Below are 21,763 nucleotides of genomic sequence, written 5' to 3'. Positions count from 1 at the left end.
CCCTTCTGGACCAAACAGAGGTCAAAGCCCTCAGATGTAGCCATCTACTGAGCTGCTGATGAGAACAGAGAGGCTGCCTTTGATACGTCGTGTCCCAGCATCTGCCCCCAAACAAACAGGATGAAAGTCTGACCTCTAATCCCTCCCTCCCTGCTTGTTGCCCTTTTCTTTGAGGCCCACTGCTAAACAACTACGACCGTCAGAGAAAATTTGTCGATGACCCCCCCGCCCCCACCTTTGTACTTGACAGAGAGGTAAATAACAATGAAGGAGAGACTATAGCAAAGCACGCCATTACAATTGGACCTTAATTTCCAATCATGGAGAACAAAGATTGCAAAGCACTCGGAACAGTGCAGGAAAAGGCCTTCGAGGTCACAGGGTCAGAGAAATATTTATATTGAATTACCTTTGCGAGCGATTCGGATGCAGTTTATTCTGGATTCCTGAAAGAGAAAGAAAACAGAGACATCAGAGGAGAGAGTGTTGTTTGAAGAAAGGAGAAAACAAAAGAGGTTGGCAGGAAGGTACTGAGCTGACACACACACACACACATATAAACACTGGTAAAATACACATTCTGAATGAATATTAAAGCATATTTACTCCCCACTCTGGACCACATTTGGAATCACATTACTGTCTCTCCTCTGTGTACTCGAATTACCAAATATGAGTGTGTTGAAATAATTTCTCTTATAAAAAAGCATTATTTATTTCCTGATAGAGACACAGACAAACGGACAAAAAGCTCATGAGTTGAGAGTCCTATTGATGACGCGAGATTACAAACTATCTGAAAATCTGAGCGCTGTGGTGAAGTGTTCGAGAAGATTAGAGATTCTCGCTGAAGGAGAAAGGACGAGAGTTGAAAGGGAGAGAGCATAATTAAGAGGAGGGTTTCAGACCGATGCACCACTATGAAAAGGAATTAATTTTACTCAAATTTCAGCTGATGGCATCGCAGTGTTATGAAAAGGACCTTTGTCAAACAGCACTAATGAGATCCAAGTCTGTAATCCAATTCCATCCTGCCACCTCTTTCAGGGAGATGCATTATCGAATTAAGATTTACAGATGCTAATTCAGGCATTATGGGACAATCATGCAAATGTGCCCATTCGGAAATGAGCAAAAGACGCTTTCCTAAAAATTTTTATTTTTTTCCAGGCTGAAAAACACTTCAATAAATTCTCAACCTGATAGTTTTATCTGAAAATACAAGCATAAATCGTACAAACATTTGGTTTGTCAGACAAACACTGAGGGTTTACCCATGGTAAATATTATTCCAGACATGTTTCGCCTTCTTTTATTTATATGAACTTAAAAAGATGTTGACCTGTATAGCAATCAGGTTCATCCCAAAGATAAATGTCATTTACAGTACATCTCCTAACATTTAAGGAAAGAGTAATGATTGTTATTGTTTGGCCTTATCTTTTACATTTGGCTAGGGTTCAGGCAACTGATACAAACACAGTTAATGTCGTTCAGAATGTTTACACAAGTCTACAGCCATGCTAGCAGCTCTGTGAGGTTGTATTTCAGCAAAACGATCATTTGAGCTAAATGCTAACAACAGTATGTTAATATGCTCACGGTGTCAACATTTGTCATTAACACAAAGCACATTTGCAGCTGATCAGGATGAAAGTATTTGGTCATAGGCTCATAAACCAAAGTATTGAACAAATACAATTTCTCATGATGGGGACACTAGCATGGCTAAAAAATGAATTACATTATAAATATGATTTTTTTATTTTTATTTACAACCTATGAATGATATTCTGTGTCCTGACTTAAGTTAATAAAAATGGACAATACGTGTCCACTTCCTCCCACTATCCAGAAATGAAGCCAAGATATCCTGGATACGAACGCAGGAATCTTGCGCTTTTGGAGATGAGTCTAAAATGTAGTGAACATGGAGCGGTCGCTGGGCCGATACACGCACTCGACAATGTCCAATCTGCTGACACGAAGGAGAAGAGGGGGTTTATGACCTATACTGCAGCTACACACTTTGGCTTCACTTTTGGGGAGCAGTCGTCTATCTTTAAATACAGTCCAATACAGTTATATACAGGAGATAAAAAAAAAATGCACTTCAAATTGAAAAGTAATGTTGAGATATGCATAATTTTCATTTGTGTTTCTACTGTATCTGTAGAAACGCTGACTGGCAGCTTTTAACTTTTGAGAGATTGACTCAATTATCGGAAAACATTGTCCATTAGCAGTCCAACAGCAGATTCCGATGCTGTTTATTTTACATAGGCGGCATTTGAAATTATACATTCAATCATCACTTGCTTCGCCAAATGAAGACAGAGAACATTTACAATCATTTACTGTAGATGATAAAAGAATAGTGTTATGATGGATGGCTGCAGAGTCTATGATGAGCACATCAGAATCAGTGTGTTGATGGCTCAGCACAAGAGTTAATAGGCAAGCTCCAGATTGTGGGACACACATCACATGTCTGACTGTGCTGTGCCAGTCATGCCAGAGGGGCTCGTGGTTCCTGGCAGTTTTAAATACGAAACACAAATGCCAACACGCAACAAGGCACACGCTCAAGGTTTTACAGTGTGTGTGTGTGTGTGTGTGTGTGTGTGTGTGTGTGTGTGTGTGTGTGTGTGTGTGTGTGTGTGTGTGTGTGTGTGTGTGTGTGTGTGTGTGTGTGTGTGTGTGTGTGTGTGTGTGTGTGTGACAGTGAGGGGGAAGTTTGGAAATATAAATGGCTGCGCTGTGTCCGGGCAAAAGCTACAGTCTGCATCCACAGTGATTCAAGCCCCTCTTCAGATGGATCAATCATAGTAATTAGAGAGGCCCGACAGCCGCTCTCCAGATAATTAGCATGGGTGAATGCCAAATATTATGGATCCCATATACTGTTCAAATTATTCCCATTACTGCCACTACTGTCGAGGACTAAGTGCAACGATGCATCTACACAAAGGCATTGTAGACAAACACAAACTTAAACACACTAGGCGGACTGTGAATTAATACTCTATACAATTCAAATCTAAAAATAAGCATGCTGACACCTCAGTTTACGTTTTAAAACATGACAAAAATACTAACTTACTCTAAGTACGTAAAAATACTTTATGACTCTTTTCGGATGTTTCATTCTTAGGAGGGATCAGCTTCAAGAAACACTTTTACTTCAAGAGTTGTTTTTTTCTAAAATGGGCATACAGTGATTCTGTTTACCTCCTTCTGTGTACAATAAAACCTGCTATAAAAATATCCCACACTTCATGCATATTCTGAATGCATTCAGACTTCCATACTAAATCAAATTTAGAATGCTAAAATTCTCTCCTTTTTTTTCGGCCTACATTTTTGTGACAGCGGGAGCACGGCGCTAAAACGTAAAAAGCCTGGAAATACATAATTGCATATTGAGGATGAGCAGGAAGACAAGATACAAAAGGAAACACAAAATAGCACCAAACATATTTAGAGACTGCTGAAGCTTTCCAGTCCACACAGAGTGACGCAGCTAAACCTGAACATCTGCTCGGAGGTTTTAATAGACTCTCTCATTATCACTTGGAAGTGAGTAGTGTCAAAACGATTGTGAGAAGAAAAAAATAACACTGTAATGTTAATAATATTCATAAAAAGAGGCTAAAAGGCCACTGTGTCAGATTATTTGTTGGTCTGTGAGTGGGTTTAACAGCTGCGATGATAACTTCATTTGACTTTATAGCCGTTTTCAGACATGACCTACAGGTAAAATCTGGAGAATTGGCTAAGGAGTTTAGGCGCAGTGTGTCTTTCGCACTAACCCTAACCCGCACAACACTGTCGTCAGCTCTCATCACCACAAACACATTTGACGTCCTCGTCTGTGTCTTTCTCACCGGGAGATATTTGTTTTCTTTTTGTTATTTTTTCATTTTTGTGTCTGTCGCGTCACCAGCACCCCCACTCGCTCGCGGTGAATCTGGGATTCCCTGCTCTGTTCTCACATCGACTTCTCCTGGATTTCTATGGACATTATACCAGGGGGCCAGGTGGATAAAACTGCACTAAAATGTCTTCTGTGCCTTACTATGGCTGAGTATGTGCCCACCAACAATCTGCTCTTTGAATGTATTGAAGTAATTTACTTAAATTTGGCATCCAAACGGAAAGACAAAAAAAGACAGGAAACAACTAACCCACATAACTAACAACTTTGCATCCACAAAATCCTTGTGTCTGAAATATCGACAGTAGAATCGAGCTGTAATTATGTGCTTGCAGGAGTGAATTCAAAGTAAACTAATACTGAATTGTTGAATCACTGAATTGTTTCAGCCACAGCGCCGAGGCAGGACTGATGCACCGATTCTGACTGCGTCTGTGTCTTTCCATGTCAAAAGCAACAGTGTTGCCCAGGGACAGTGGTGGCTGTGTGATCTGGCACTGTGTCCACTCATTGTGGGTCATGGAGGCTGGCCGCCTGCCAGGCAAAACAAAACCTAATCCCATCCGCCGGTAAAGCCAGGCCTCCCCCGATTTAATCCCATGCTTAGTTGCCGAGTTGTGTGAAGTGCTCACACTGCACTCCTTCCGTGTGTTTCTCCACTGGGCTGGAAAAAGATGCTACTGGTGGGGATGAGCCACCCAGCTCTTCCTTCGTGGAACTTAGTGATACAGAGATGTCCAATGGAGGGGGGGGGAGGAGCAATAAAAGGAAAATGCAGTGATTTGATCACATAGTAACCATCTACTGATGTGGCTCAAAAAGTCAGACAGAGCAGGAACATAGCATGCATGTATTTATTCCCAGCAAATGATCTCAGAGGGCTGCGTTACCTGCAGCAACATTTCTCAGCTACATCGCCTCCGTCTGTGAATATTGAGGCAGCAGCTTTCTGCCTCTGATCATCTGCACCTGGGCCCAATTATCTTTAAGTAATTGCCTCACCCAGGAAGCAGCTCTTCCTGTAATAGAATTTGGAAAAGGTAATGTGGCGTCCTCTGGGTGTGACAGGAGTCTGGAGGTGCTTTGTGTGCTTTAGATCGGGAAAAAGTGTGAAATAATGCACCATCTGCCGGCTAAAACAAGACTAAAGTTGATACAAATGCAGAGATTATTTAGTGTCACCTTGGTCCACAGTGTTTCTTTAAATACTCAACTAATTAACTGCATAAAGAACTACAATCGCACTCACCTCCGCCATCAAGATCTATGAATGATTCCCTGGGAAAACTGTGAAATTGGTCAAAATGTCCTATTTGCAATGTTAGAGAATGTGATAGAAAAATTCATGGATCAGCCCCCTGCTCCGGTTTCACACCAGAATCCATTGCTTTCCTCTCTGATGGGTACAACATCCTTCCACCAATTTTTGTGGTAATGCGTCCAGTAGTGAAATTGCAAAATCATGCTAACTAACAAAATGTACAAACAAACCGACAAAAAATCTGTGAAAACATAACCTCCTTGATTGGTGTATAGCAACTACGCTGTGGCAGTAAGTAGAAGTACATACAAATTCCTAAAAATTCAAACATGCTGGTTACTCGTTAAACTTATCACGAAATGGACATCTGCAGCTTGGATTTCTGGTTGAGGCAGCTCGAAGGCATGTGGAAGGTCAGGCACTTCACCAGAACAGACATTTACTCAGAATTTCTGAGCAATTGGGGATATCTGAAATCATTTTGGGGATGCTAATGCCACATTCTTGACACACATGGCAAAACACAGGTCATGCAGCAAAGCATTGCACGGATGCTACTGCGAAAGAGCTGGCAGAGAGGATTGATAGCTATTCTCTGCAAGATAAGATGATTGAAAACTGAGTTTCTTTAAGAAATGACAAGAAAACGGAAACGCAGGCCAAGAACATCAAGAGGGCAAGGACAAGAGCTGTGGGAGGAATATACAAACACAAAGGAGCAAGTAGGTACCCAGGTTACCATGTTGGAGGTTTGTGTGACCTCCTCAGAGGAGGCAGAGAGCGGTGATGTATGAGGTCATTACCTCCGTGCATCAAGAGAAAATCCATCTGAAACTGGGCGTTGGTCATTTGGAACAAAAGAAGCAAGGTCCCGACCGTGTCATCTGTGTATAATTGGTGTGAAGGAGAGACAGAACATTTCTATCTGGTGCTTTTACTTAAAGAGCTGCCTTAGATTGGAGAATGCAGCACTTAAACGTTGACCTCTGAGGTAGAGACTAGGTCAGTCAGAGCATTTGTGGTGGAATTTTAAGAATGAGAGTTATTAATGAGAAAAGACCAATTCGGACAGAAGACATTATTTCTCCTCTGGCCTGTTAGTTAAGTTGTCCTGTTAGAGAATACGACTGGAGACGCAAGCTGCTCCTATAATTCAAGAGGGAAATCTTCAGTGATATTTTAGAGCCATAAAGCGAGAAAGAGGATAGTCCAATGGTGTATCCCCCTTAGACTGGTCAAAACCCACATGTGGAGCACTAAATAAGTCTGCTTGTTGCATGAAGAATTTCCTTCAGACCTAATGCAATTATTGATGCTTGGAGATACAAAAAACCCCTCTATCCAGGCTGCATTAATCTTCTCCCCAGTGCACAAGTCCTATTCTAGAATCAATTTCTTATTTATGGATAAAGAATGCGACCCTCTTGTGGATAAAAGGACATCATTATTTCAGATCACAGCACTTTCTGCATATAACCTTGTTTCGCAAATGATAAATATACTAAAATTACTGAATCCAAAGTGATTAGCTGGCAATAAGTTTGTATAGTTTGTATAGATGTCTTTATCTAGATGTGAATGTAAAGACCGTAGATGTCCCTTTTGTGGGGACATGATTGCCTCCAATGCCTGCAGAAAGAGCAGAATAGGTTTATTTGTCTATCTCTGAAATAAAATCTATTGATCATGGCCATTGTCTTTGACCAATCTCTACATGAAGAGCGTATGCCTGTAAACAGAACACCCCACTAAAACCACAGATTCAGACCTGGAGCAGATTGGGGTAAAAATAATATGAATGGGGAGACGGCTGGTGAAATGCTCTCTGCAATCAACAGAGTCAATCTGTTGGAGCTACTTGTATAGCAGAGAGACAAACGGCTCACGGCAGAATCACTGATCACAATTACATGTTTATAAGTAATTCTACAAAGAGCGCTACACCTCGGAGTCCAGTGATTAGAAACTGAAAGAAATGTTTTCGTGGGCAAGAAAAAGAAAACATTGATCAGTCTGCATGAGTGAAAGAAACTGAATCACATAAATGAGAAGTGGTAAAATGATGTGTTTCATACTGAATTGCATTCACAGAAATGAGCCCCTATCGCAAAGTGCTTACAAACATTTCAGAAGTCATGATTACAGAGCATGACAGAAGGTATCATTTCAGTTTTACATACAAAGGGCAAGAATCCCCTGAGGAATGAATCAAGTTTGCTCTCGAGTGAAGCTTGATAAGGTCACAAACCCAATTATTTATCAGGATTCATCTCAGGTAATCCCTTCCGGTAATTTACACAAATTATTTAACATTCTCTATATGTCCAGTGGATCGTGTCTCTGCAGGTGATTCTTTCTCTTGACACTTACAGAAATATAACTATTTGTTCACATATTCAAATCAATGTGGCTTTGATCAAAAATGTTGCTTTTGGATTCAAATTCTTAATGCCTCACCACAGACTTGTTTTTTTTTGCCAAAGATCAAGTCACCAGACAGGGGTGTTTGTTGGCCCCACTTCTTTTTGACATATATACACCTGGCTGAAGCCAGAAGGAGTGAAGCAGATTGAAAGGAGTCAGGAGAGGAGGCCGGACCCTTAAATTAAGTTTGTAAGCAGATAATTGAATTCTGCATCTTACTCAAGCTGACCTTTCCATCCCCAAAGCCCTCGATGTAATCACTGTTTTTTTAAATATCAGGTTATACAATCAACTTGTTACAAAGCATTGTGGTTCCAGTTACCACTGAGGCACACTTCATGGAGTCTGACTGATTTTCATTTAAATTAGTTCATTACATCGTAATCAGTAAGACCCAAATTCAAAGATTTCTTTAAATACAATTTGAAATCAGCAGTGGAAAAGGTCACAAAATGGAACCAAATCAATGGATGTGCCTCTGTAGCTCTTTAGCTGGTAGAATAAACTTTAGAATGATTGGCAGCCTTTTTTATCTTCTTTCAAAAAGCTGTTTTTAACACAAAATATTAGTTTAAAGAATTGAACAAGATGATTTTATCTTTGATCTGAAGTAAACTAATCCCAGGGTTTAGGAACTGGAGAGACACAAAGCAGATTGGCATTACCAAATGTTTTACGCTATTATTGGGATTCTAATATTCAAAAGGCGTTTTATTGGGTATCACAGTATTACTAGAGTATAGTAGTAGAAACAGATACTGTTTCTAAGTCTGTGCTGTATACCCACCATGTCTCCTCCTCTCAATTGTCATTCAGGAAGGGATTAAGACGTGAAAGGGATCTCTATCTCTAAGGATGAAAATTTCTGAGGAAGTATGGCACTCTGCAGTTTCAAGAACTCATTCAGTATCCATATCTATTACAGATGGTTCATTGCTATTGCAGGTTTCACATAGACTACGCCTCACCAGGAGCACACTGTGAAGGATGTTCCCTGGAACAGATCAAATCTGCTGCTGCTGTCACCAGGATGAAACCCTGCGCTGGATGTTTTGGAGCTGCCCAAATCTTGTACCATTCTCGTCGGCCCTTTTTAAAACACTCTGTTATCTGTAGTGAGGAGATATGACCAGACCTGGTACTCATATTTTTTGGAGAAGTTCCTGGAGTGTTTGCTCTTACAGATGCACAGTGTGATGCCTTAGCTTTTCTGTCATTATTGGCAGGAGAGCTAGATTTGATACACTGGAGACATGGCAAACCTGTATTACACTGAGTGGAAAGTATTATGGCACATCTCTTTTAAAGTGTGGAAGTCTTTCACCTCCTATCTCGAGCAGCACTTTGCTGCCTGAACCTCCTGGTGTTGATTGTCCTAATGTGTCATGTTGTGATGATTAAATGCATATGTTGGAAAATTTCATTAAAAGATTTCAATCAAGCTTTTTCTCCTGGAAATATATTCGTAAAGTTGCAGTCGTGCTGGTGTGAAGATTTACACATTTCACAAACAGTATTGCTGACTTAATAAATAGGCAAATCAAAAAAAAATAATTGTGTTTATTTGGTCCAATACCTCATTATATTGATAATGGGTACAAAGATAGATCATTTTAATTGGAGAGGTGTCTGTGTAACAGACTCAGCATCACTAAAATAATATCTCTATGTTTAAATGAACTCAAAAGGTACTTTCCCTGGTAACTAATTATCTTTATGCAGTAATGTAAACCATAACATTACATTCGAAAGAAGTAAGTGGAACTGTGGAGCAGTATGTAAAGACAATAATGAAAGGACCGTCTAATGAAGTAACAGGAATAGAATAGAAGCGAATTGAACAGAATAAGGGAAAGACAATAAAAGCTGAATGAAGTATATTGTTGACTCTGAGTACTTCCAGCTAATCACAGCTTTTCTGGCTGTAAATAATATATGCAAGTAATCCTGCGTTTCAGACATCTTTTGTTTGCATAGAATCAAAGCACATACAAACATACATAATTTCACAGTAGTTACACTGCCAGCGGAATATGTTTCCATCAGACAAGCCCATTCACAGCATTAAATACTCTTTCAAGGGTTGTGAGCCCAGACAATGCCAACTGTCCTACATTGTCACCCACAGCATTAGCAAATACACATACTCATTAACAACACTGGCGCAGAATTACTCTGAATGTAAATGTCTGCAGCCGATCTGCCGCACCACGGGTAGGGACTCAACAATAACTCACCCCTCTGAAGTTGCTCATAGCTTGGAAGTAGACGAGGTAGCTCTTGCGCGGATCCAGAGGGCTGTTCCAGTAGCCGTTGTAAGTGTGATTGTCGCCCACAGTGAAGGGACTGGCCTCTGGCAGGCTGCTGGGTGGCAGCTCGGCTGTGTAGTAGTGTGGTGTCCCCCGGGCCTGGGCTTCACCGTGAGACATGGGCAGGGGGAAACACTCCTGAAGCCCGATCTCCCTCTTCACTTTCTTCACGGTTTCTTCTTCAATCACCACCTGGTATGTGCTGGATACGTGGTGTGCACCTTTAATAAGTTGTGTTTTGTACAACAACAAAAAAATGACGTGTAGATTTAAGAAGGTTTCCTCACCTGACAGGTGCCCCTCGACCTTGAGCAGGACGCAGCAGGACAGTAATTGTACTTTCGGTCTCACTCAGGGGGGACGGCATGTCTCCGTAATCAAATGTGGGAGCTGAGGACACAAAGAAACACACTGAGTTTACCCTAAATAATTAATACACATTCACACACAAACAAATATGCATGTGGCTTTTGCCTAGTGCTATATTATACCTCCTTAATTCAGTTTTAATTGTCTCCCGCTTCCTCCTTCCATATAAAAGTTCACACCCTCAATGTCTCGTGAACCTGACAGACCATTTCATTGTGGCAAAGAGCTGTCCCTTCCTTCCCCACATAAACCGCTAACAGTGCTAATATACCCACTGCCCATATCCTCATATTCAGCACACTGTTGGAATTCTCCCTCCTAGTTGTCTTGGATACAAGTCCAATTAAAAGTCATGGAAGTGGGGCTAAATTGAATGGTCTTCTCATTTGAAAGGATTTAGCTAAAGCTGTGCCCCTCCCCAGAGATGTGGCAGCACATTTCTCTTCTTATACCACTGGTCAATTAGTGAGGGGAAGGAGAGCAACCTATTCATGAGGAATCGATGATTATCACATTAAAAAAAAACCGGTTCGCTAATACCGCAGCAGAAAAGAGCTGACATCAATTAAGGTGAGGCATTAAGGAAACCTGAATGTGCATTTGTTGACATTAAAGGTCTGTTGCGGTTTGCAGGACTAAAAGCGGGTTTGATGCCTGCTGCCAGATAGAGTCTGTTTGAAGGATAATTGTGTATCGGCCACGGTGTTGCACACATCTATATGCATATTTGTGTGTATGTGAGGAAATGTGTGTGGATGGATGCACTGCGCTGGGTATTGCTTGAAGATGCTGACAGTAGTAGCTGTTGGAGGTGTTCAGTGTTTGCTGGCTGTCAGTGCAGATTTGAGAGACGCTCAGTGTAAGTGAATGTTCTGCACCGTGGGCCAGTGGTGGAGGTTGAGGATGATCTACAAAGACTTTTGGACTCTATCTGCGGTCTGACTCTGTGCCAGCGCTCCGTCTGACATACAGCCAGTCAGCGGTGATTGCGCTCTAAATCTGTAATTAAGAAAACTCTCTAAACAGAGATAGGGGCCAGCAGGAGCAGCGAGAGGGTAAATGTGCGAGCGACGCACGGTGGGAGTGGCCGTGTTGTGCGCTCCTCAGAGGTGTAATCCCGTCCCTTAACAAGCACAAATGCATCATTAAAAGGAAATGGCAACACAAAAGCTGGATTTCTATCACCAGTAATAAGCTGGGAGACTCTCAGAGGTGACATTGTGGTCCCGAGAATGTACTGCATCTTCCTTTATACACAACACACAGCGGCTTCTCCTCTGTGGCGCTCCTCTGCTTGCTACGAGTTAATTTATGTCTTGAGAACTGAGAGATGACAGTGTGTCACTATTTTGGAGAGGCAAAAAGAGTTCTTACACTCTGGGAGCAGTAGGTTTGCCTCAGAGAGGGAGAGAGGGGGAAAGATACTGAGGTCAAGAGAGAGAAGAAATCCAGATCCTAATTATAGCATGAGGAGGGTGAAGCCTGTGTTGTAGCTGCACGCCGCATCGGTGAAGGCGCAGAGAGCAGCCCCCCACACAGAGAGGCTCCCCGTTTCCATTTCTGTTTCACGATTTTACGGCGGCTTTCACCCGCCCTCCTCGCTCGGTTAGTCAGCGGTGCTTGTACCTGAGATGTTAGTGGTGATTTCAGTGAGGGCGGTCTGGCCGAAGCCCTTGGCCGTGCGAGCTCGGACCGAGATTAGGTAAGTGGTTCCAGGGTGGAGGTTGGAGAACATGTGGTAGGTCTCATTCTTCAGCTTTGACACTGTTCTCCGAGGTCCTGGGACGTTGATGCCTGGATCAGACGACTCAATGCTTTGGTAACTGATCTGTTGGGATGAAAAAAGAAAGAAAAAAACAGAGGGTTCAAATCCGAGTAACATTAGCTTAGATTTTGAGTTTTCTGTTTTTCACTGATCAACAATCATGGCTCTGACTTAAGTAGTAACCTGAAAATGATTCACTACACTCAGAAATTAATTTGCTTCTCTAAATCAGTGCGCTTAATTGCTCATGTGGATTTATAGTTTTAGACCGAGAGGGACTGATTGGCATTGACACTGTTGAGTCAAAGTCATACCTCGAGATTTTCAAAAAGTACTGTGAGTGGCAAATTATTTTCAGACTAATTGATGCATACTAAAAAGTCACAGATCAAGGACACCAGAGAGTGAAAATGTGTATTCAAGTGTTTGAATCAATACTTTTAAGTGTTTGGTTTGTTGTGCATGAGTGTCCTTTAAAAAAGTGAAATCTTTGCCTGTTTTCTCAAGAGGTGATTTGCCTCGCCTGCGTGACGCTGTCATCAGAATTTCTATGAGAGTGCCATGCAGTGGAGAGCTAAAGGAGATGACCTTGCTGCAATCAGACAAGGGTGAGCATATTGGCATATACAGTACATTAAAGCCGGAAAAAGATTCACTTCACTGAAGGAATGAGCACACATGCTCGCGATGCCTGTAGTAAACACACATGCACACGCTGAGGTTGCCACTCAAGCCAAACCAAAGGCCGCCCTGATTTCCAGGAGTTTAATGCCTGCTCATGCCCCCTTAGTGTGAAGATAGAATTATGAGCCGTCCAGTGTCTAAACACACGCAGACGTTTAAGGAGCCTGACAGCGCACAGAGCAGTGAGCACTCGCAGGACAGCACGGTGGTCGATAAGCTCAGGCAGTGGTCAATGGTTTAATCTGAGAGAAATGACAAGGATTTCTGCAGCTCTCTATAAAGCTTTCACAGTCAGACAGGGGAGATCAACATACTAAAAAACCCTGTGCAGCCCTCACTTTATATGTCAAACCACTAATCCTATTTAAAAATAGCCTTGAGGCGACATTGCAAGAGCAGCGAAGGAAAAAAGGCTTGAGGATAGGTAGACAGGCATACGGCTATCTAACCACTGACAGAGCATACAGTAAATAAAAATCATTATCCTCTAAATGGAGGGCTTACAGCGCAACATGTGCAAGTGACTTTTCTTTAAATAATGGCACTGGCCTCTATTTTAACGGGACGGGACCAGCGATAAGTGCTAGGTCATATGCACAAGGTCAGAGAAAGTGTATCCTAACTTTGCTGCTTTTGTTCATATAGGCACAGCACACCTTGCATTAAAGCGTTGGGTGGAGAAGGAGAATATAAAGCAGGTTTGGTGACTACACACATATCTGTGTCAATTAAAGTGGCACTTGACATTATGGGTCACCAAATAGAGAGAAGGTATTTTTGCAATGGGCATGAAATCAACCAAAGCACATTTAAATTTAAGGAAAAAAATGTTGTAGTGATGCTTGAGATTATCGTTGCCATAAATATTGAGTCCAAAGTTATGAGTGGATGTTCTGCTAAAGTGCTGTCTGAGTATTTTAGAATTCGGGCATCAGCTAAAATATATTTTCACCAAAATAACACAGTGTGCTGGCACAAAAAACTCTCTCTCTGAACAAACTGTCTGACCACAAAGTTCATTTAGTAGCTATTCCAGAGCTTTACATTATATCACCCATCTTCCTCAGCAGTGCCTATGGAGTTTGCTCATTTTGTCTGGATGTTCACATTTAAAATGTTCTTTGCAATCACATTACTTATATTTTTTTATGCCTATATTTTTAAGATTTTTAAGTTGGAAAAACTGAAGTTTGAACTTCGACAGGCAAGTGTTCACTAAAGCCCTACTGCCCTATACTGTGCAGTGAGCTACAGTAAGTCGGGCCAGTCAAACTATAGATTTCAATAGATTTAAAGTCCAAAAATCCAAAAAGCAAAAGGGCAAGGAATGGATTTAACAGTGTGTGGGTCTGCTGCAGAACTGGTTAGCTACACATAAGCATATCGAACCTATTGGCTTTAGTAGTAATTTAACCCAGCGTTTCTCGAGGGGTCTCCAGGGGCAAAGTGTAGGTGTAGACTAACGTTGAATATGAGCAAAAATGAAACCTTTGTTTTTCCAAACATTCAAAACGCTTGAATAAAATAATTCATTTAATATTTTTCCTTAACTTCTTATCACCGCTCGCTTATACAAGAACAATGTTGTTTTATTATTAATTTACGCCGTATTGATCATCAGCTAGTGATCTCATTTCAGCCGGCTAGGAATAATGATACCGCTTTTGTCTTTGTCTAAATTCAAGGTCCCATTGCTTCAAAGGTTTTGAGTGTAAGTGGTAAATCTGCCACAGTTGGTCTTTGTAAACTGCTGATGTGTTGTGTGAGAGGAGCCTTGACAGGTGTAGTGACAGTCACCGAGGGGGGGCAAAAGGTCAATTCAGTGACAACCGGGCAATTTTTATCTGCACAGGAAAACTGAGCAATATGACGGAGAGCTCGGGAACAGCTGCTCATTGGACCTTGTCGGGAGATTCTTTTCTTTCAACTACTGTCTCCACGGTGAAGAATGGACTTTCAATCTTAAAGTTAACTCCGTGTTCGAGTTAACTGTTACTGCAATGCATGCATGCATCTGAACCAGATGATTTCCCATCTTCTCCTACAATCATCAATCATTTTCTAAAGCCGTTTTAAGACACGAAGAGAAAATGTCTAGAAAATTAGGTCTGGACATTCTCTGCACTTTGCCTTTCACATATGAAGGACGCAGCAGGACATTGTCCGATTCAGACTCGTACAAGATGTTTGTATTCTATTTGTTTTCTCTTTTTGAGTCAATCGCATGTTCGAAACGTCATTGACATGCCCACTCGCTCGCTGTGAATTCCTTAGAGACTATCCTGCTCTCACATGGGCTCATTTGGACATTCTCCGGATATTTTACTATGGGGCTGACATTTGGCTCTCACAAACAGCCTCTCTGGATCATATCAGGATAAAGTCCCGAGTTCAGTGCATGACTGAAAGCAGAGTAAGTGACATGGCAGAGAAATTCAGTCAGAGTGTCTCTCTGGACTCACCTCGTATTGTGTAATGAGGCCGTTGGGCTCGACAGGCTCCTCCCACTTGAGGAAGATCATGTCATCCAGTGGGGTGAAGGTGAGCGACTCCGGTGCTATGCCTCCGGGAACTGTAAACAAAAATGTCAGAACAAACATTTGTCGGGGAAATTTCAAGTGCTAATCCCATGGTGAGCCTCTGCTGTCAATATCACAGAAGTGAATGTCACAGCGGCTCAGAACAATGCACCACATGAGACGCTCAGACAGCCGGAGAGCAGCAGGCTGAGGACATCAGATAAGGACACAGTTAATTTATAAACTGCATCAATTATGTAACCACAATACAGAGGCAGAAAATATATGAAAAGGATATTATAATTTCATATCATTCCTCTGTCAGGGTTAAAATACATTGATGAATATGTCAGACTCCTGCTAACAAACCTGTTTCTGAACGGCACTGAGGGGACACTGAGCGTCTGAACATCCAACTCTACACTGTGTTAACAGTTTTTTGGGCCATTCAGTAGCAGCTCCAGTCCCCACAGTCTGTGTGAGCGCTGCACTGAGGGAGACTGTTATGCGAGATTCAGGCCTGAGGCTAAAGCAGGAGCCAAACAGCTGAGTCGACCATTATTTTTGAATATAGTGAGTCTGTAGGAAAGAGCTGCTTATTAAGGCTTTCGGCAAAAACGTTTATAATTGACATGTACTATAAGTATATATTTATTTTTTCCATCTTTTATCACTTCAGAAAAACATTTTATTTTTTTTATCAGTCTCAGTATATTTCTATTTCTGAAAGATTCTTGTTTGTTTTGATTTTTTTTCATTTCAGAATTGATTTCTCCCGAAGCCGCTGTCCACACAATGTGCTACGGCACAAAGGAATAATAGCAGATAAGAAAGAAGCACCAAATCCTATCTCGGGGTTGCCGGAGTCTCAGATACAATGTTTTCCCTTCTGAAAATGAAATGGATCTTTTGTGATGCTGATTCGGCCTCAGTCAGAGGGTCATCCTCTCTGTATTAATGTGTTAGGAGAAGTCAAAGTAGCCAGCAGACGTGTTAGACGTGTTACCGTTTTTGAAATATTAAGCAAATTCACCACAGATGAACCATGATTTATATGTGGTTATTGATATTTGAAGCACTAATGATACAGTGGATTTATGTTGACTAAAACCTAAAAGCTTAAAAACATCACAACACAAGATAACGTCACAATATCGGTCTGATTCTGGGAAAGCTCAGGTCGGGATAATCTCTTTTCTGACATTGACTATGGGAATAGTTCAATAATTTGAGGTATTCTGGTACATGAAAGTAATCCATGAGAGCACAATTTAAAATATGACAATTCTCTCTCTTTCTCTGTGCATGAAGGGTTGACACAGAGTGCACATGAAGCTGGAGGGCAGCTATATTCAGATCCTTTACTTAAGTTAAATTACAAATACTAAAATGTACAAATGATCTAAAGAGTCAAAGTCATGCATTTCAAATCTGAAGACGTGTTATCATCAAAAAGTATTGCAGAATAATTGCGACTATGACATTTATCTTCATACTAATTATTATTAAATGAAGATAATATAATATTAAAATTGATGTATCACTGCTTGAACAGGGTTTTGATGTAGTGTAGTGTGGGGTCAAAGATAAATCTGAAGGGTTGTGAAATGATTAATTGGGAGTTTTTAGGATTAAACTCAAATTCTTGTTTTTGTTTTACCTCTTTGGGCCAATTATGTAAATTAACCATCTGAGAAGTTTAGAGGGGGAATCACTCTGCCGGAACTGCTCAGTTTGTGGACATCTGACAAGGGGCCTAAAGTAAACACTGTTCTTTTAATAAGGGGTCACAAGCCAAAAAGTTTGGGTTTAATCTTCAGCATTGTTCTATGATCTTATTACATTCCAGCTAAACCCACCCCATGTTTTTTATTCTGTTTTCTAGAGTATATTGATTGTTTCCTTATTTTATCCTTCACTATGTTTAAAGGGTCTTTGAGAACTTTGAAAAAAACCTGTGTAAATGCAATGTATTATTATTATTATTATTATATAAAATCTTAATTTCAAAAGTAACTAGACATATAATTATAGGTGTCATATAATTTTAGTGGAGAAAAAAAATACAATATATTTAATATTGTGAAGTTGAAGAACAAAGCAGCATAAAATGGATACAGAGCTTAAATACAGAGCTTAGATAAAATGTACTTATAAACACACTGCACTGTTTCAGAAAACAAAATATATGTCGGCTTTTTCCGTATCTTCCAGCGGGACTTACTGTCCTCCTCGGTCTGGAAGTTGACTTCTCTTCCCTCCTTCTTCCCCTCCGGATTGGCCAGTGACAGGCGGACATGGATGCCGTGGTAGGGTGGCAGATCACGCAGCGTGAAGCGCGAGGCATTGTGTTCCACTGCCAGACACTCGCGCACGGTGGTGTTGTGGCCGCCACCACCTCCCGCCGTGGTGTAGCGGTAGCACAGGGACACTGAGTAGGTGTGGCAGCGTGTCAGGTTGAACGCCAAATTCTCCCACTGCAGGGACAACTGCCTGGACTGGAGATCGGTGGATGAGAGGCCCCGCAGTGCACGCATGGGCTCTGGGAGGGAGTAGGAAAGATTGAAGAAGAAAAACAAAGAAAAACAATTCTAATAACGGGAGCAGAAATGAAACAAAAACAAGTAAAGTCCTGAAGGCAAAATAATCCATTTGAGAGAATGAAAACACAGGTAACTTTGTTTTATTGTCAAAAATTTGATTTTAGACAGAACACCCAGCAAATTAGAGTGTAACTGAAGTCCCAGGACAACCCTGGCAGTTTTTCACTTGTTCCCCTCCTACGTGTGGCCGTACTGCCCCATCACAACTGTTCGCTGCCAGGACAACACTCCCACATCCCCATGGCAGAGCAGGAGCTCATGCCAATTGCGCTAATTAATCGGACAGGCTGCGGGTTGCCATCATGCTCCCACCAGTCCCCGCCTCCATGTCGGAAAGCAAATTGGCCATCCAGTAGTTATACTTCTTTCCTCCCGAGGTTCAATCCACACAGAAAAAATGCCAGAGTTATACAAGGGCATCCACTTCCGCTGGTCACATTTACAGCTGGGTCATCGCGATGGCCTGTCGCATATTTTTAGAAGGCACCGCGTTAATTCTGGTCAGTGCCGGGTTAACCCTGACTTTCTGTGACGCAGAGTAGAAAGAGCAACAACTCTGTGTTTGATATCCTCCTCAACTGTTATGGCCGGCTGAAAGACACAGAGAGCCTCTATGCGCAGAGGCACAGACCAGCCAGTGTTCAGGAGGACGTCTGAAGCTGAGGAGAGGATCAGTTAAGCCAAGGACATCCTCCGTATCAATGAAGGCATTAATCGGTGGCCATAACACAATCAATGCCTTTTTGTCAAGCAATATGCTACATAATGTATTGTATGGATTTATTCGTTAATAGGGCGTGTTGAGTAATGGGCCTGGGAGGCAAGGTATGACAGCAGAGATACGGGGTACAGAGAGGGATCAGTGGAGCTTGAGGTTACTGGCCAAGGTCTTCATTCCTTCACTGACTCAGTGGGATTCTCGCCGCAGCACAGATTAGTGACGGGAACTTCAATAATGTGGCTAATGCATCACTGTGCAGGAGCTAATGCACTAAAACAAGAGTTATCTAAGGAAATGGATTTGAAAGGTGCTTTGTAGAAGTGAAAGGACACATAAAAACAAAGATATGCACATTTGCTTCATATAATACGATTATTCAGCCATATCTCTATATAACTCTCCATCTCTCTGCTACCTTCTTCCATCTCTCTCTCTCTTTTATGTGTGCACGTTCACACACGCATAAATTTAAACATGCTAACATTATCAGACATTACAGCCCTATGCCCAATTTCTTATGCATTTATTACTGCCTGCGGTAGAGCAATTCTTTTTCAAGTAAAATTTTATGACACTTCCCGTCTATGCTGAAGGCCTCTGCCGTCACCAGCCTTCTCTTTTCATTTGGTGTCTAGCATCTCACACTAGATGGAAATATGAGCAGAGCATTAATCTGAACCTCATCCAGAGTAATGTGACTGCAGATAAATGGGTGGGCTCCGTAATCGCAAAGTAGTAGACTGCACCCAGCAAGAAATATTAATGTTCCATTGTTCAGTGTAACTGAGGATTGTCTTAATGGTGCAATTGATAGTCTGCACAGTCTGGGAGCTAAATACAGAGAGGCATTTAACTGCTGAGTTAATGAAAGCAAAGCCAAAGAGGCCACAGTGTGCTCATTGTAGGTTTTCTCAAAGTGGACATTTGTGCCAGTCCCTTCCCCTTGCCTCGTCTTATTTGTCCGTGTGCCATGGGCACCCATTCTCTGGCACCCTGCGGCGTGAAAACTGCAGCCGCCCGAACATGGCCAAAAGCCCAGAGCACCATGTTGATCCTTTGAGACTGGAAGTCAGAGTGGATGTGACAGGTTCTGGTTTATTATCTCTGCGAAAACTGTGACATTGGACAGCAGCAGGCCGGAGCAGAGCTTCATCCGTGGAGGGATCCGAACTGAATGTGTCAGACGGGAGGAAATTCTTTATACAGACATCCAGGCTCTTATCCATGTGCAAGCAAAAACACACAAGAGCACATAAATCCAAACACCCCAAATGTGCACAAATAGGGAATTCTGGCTCCAAATGGAGGACATGATGAACGACATGCCAAGAAAGGCATAACACTTGTGTTCCTAATGTGCCTAATTTTAGTCGGGCTCCAGTGCTGGCTCCCTCTATAACAGACTGAGAGCTTCGCGGGCAGGGGCCTGCCAGAAGGTTCCTTGACCCAGCAGCAGGTGGAAGCCCATTAACGTAGTTCGGGGACCACCTGCAGTACAAATGCTCGCCTCTCCTCCGTGATTTACTTGAGAGGCTTCAAGCTGTGCTAATGCACCGTGCTGATAATCACAGCAATGGCTCATCAAGCACACCTGGATGGCCATCAGAGCCAGGCGGAGACCATGTTCACATTCACGGCCATTAGTTTTACAGCACCCGCATGAGGACAGCTCGGCGCGGCGATGATGCAAACGTGTACGGTGGAGTCGGGCTGGCCACCGTGTTTGGAAGGGATGGGGAATATTCAGCATGACCATGGAAGAGTGAGATTAGTCACAGTGGCCGGACACAGCTTTTGGTGGGGAAATTCACTTTCCTCCTAAATATAAAGAGGATCCAAATATCCCTTCTGTTCCCCTGGATAAATACCACCTCCGTGAAATCACCACGACAACCCACCGTCTATTTTCTCGTGCTTAAGCCTAATAAGGCCAACAGCGATGGGGAGGGTGGCCAGGACTCAGTGTTGGAATGCAGGGTCAGTGGGAGTGATGTAGACCAGATGGTTTGGAGGCTGGGTCAGGGGGAGCTCTGGGAACAAGGTGGTGAATAGACTCTCCTAGAGGTTCACAAAGGTGATAAACGCCAGGTGGAGGATGCAGCTCAGTGTAAAGGACACGCTCCAGTCAGAAATGTGAGATACTAATCAACCCCCCCCCCCCCCCCAAAAAAAAGAAATCCAACATTACTTTCTCATTGATTTGTCGCTACATATGAGAAATAGAGACACAACAAAACTTGAAAAATTAATTCCACCTATATTTTTTCTGTATTGAGCTTGTACTACATCTAAATGCCCCCGTTTAACAGCTCAGCAAACACAGCAATATTACTTATCCCCCACATGGCTGAACAAGCTAATGTAACAGTGGTTGAAATGTAAATACGTTATTAAATGCTGAGTTTGGTGACTTTCAGAAACACTGATACCAGCGACTGTGAAAGCAATTTCCGTATGTTGTGAGTCCTCTCTCGCTTCACCTCTCGCACATCCACCCCCCCCCCACACACACACACACACACACACACACACACACACACACACACACACACACACACACACACACACACACACACACACACACACACACACACCACAGCCTTCCCTGCCTTACCCTTCTCTTCTTCTCCCCCTCATGCTGCCGTCTTTTTTTATTTATTTATTGTGAATTTCTTGTGTCTCTGGAGTTGGGGAGGGGTTGTGCAAGGATTGGGGGAGAGAGGGCTTTGAGCTCACTCAGGGTGCCTGATGAATGAGGGGTGTCTTTGGCTGTTGGGAGAGGAGAGTAGCTTTAATATGTCATTGGAGAGGGGCGTGGGATGGGGTTTGGGGGGTGGGGGGCAGCGAGGCTCTAGTGGAGCGGGGTGGGGAGATGTGTGAGGGATGGCGTGTGGCAGGAAGAGACCGGTGGGCATAGAAAAGAGTGATGACCATGGAAGACACAAATCCACAGACTGCCTTTGGGTAACTCAAAGCTCTCCATTTTGTGTGCCCGTGATGCACACGTTGCAGATGCAGGCAGCAGTAATGTCATGCATCTGCATTGTAAGGGTTCTCGTTGGGCTCTATATGTGCACATGTATACTGAGTTTAACACAGTGAGCATTGGGTGCGGCCGGCTGGTGTCCTGCTCTCCTCCCTGGGTGTTCTGACTCTGCACTGTGACGGAGG

General features: G+C 42.5%; 1 protein-coding gene across 7 annotated transcripts in view; it reads right to left on the bottom strand.

Annotated features, from left to right (window-relative positions):
• The window catches only part of ptprub (protein tyrosine phosphatase receptor type Ub), a 161,050-nt gene that overhangs the window by 35,658 nt on the left and 103,629 nt on the right, over positions 1-21,763 (bottom strand). For all 7 annotated transcript variants that reach the window (XM_034609863.1, XM_034609866.1, XM_034609864.1 and 4 more), the window contains exons 8-13: positions 17,493-17,810; positions 15,212-15,321; positions 11,927-12,128; positions 10,219-10,321; positions 9,860-10,133; positions 410-446 (exon numbers count right to left, since the gene is read on the bottom strand). In XM_034609863.1, coding sequence (XP_034465754.1) covers positions 410-446; positions 9,860-10,133; positions 10,219-10,321; positions 11,927-12,128; positions 15,212-15,321; positions 17,493-17,810 — 1,044 coding nt within the window. The remainder of the gene's footprint in view (positions 1-409; positions 447-9,859; positions 10,134-10,218; positions 10,322-11,926; positions 12,129-15,211; positions 15,322-17,492; positions 17,811-21,763) is intronic.

Source organism: Hippoglossus hippoglossus, chromosome 16 (assembly GCF_009819705.1).
Source record: "Hippoglossus hippoglossus isolate fHipHip1 chromosome 16, fHipHip1.pri, whole genome shotgun sequence".
Taxonomy (NCBI): domain Eukaryota; kingdom Metazoa; phylum Chordata; class Actinopteri; order Pleuronectiformes; family Pleuronectidae; genus Hippoglossus; species Hippoglossus hippoglossus.
Note: the sequence above shows the minus strand (reverse complement) of the source record. Positions and strands in the feature narration are given on the sequence as shown.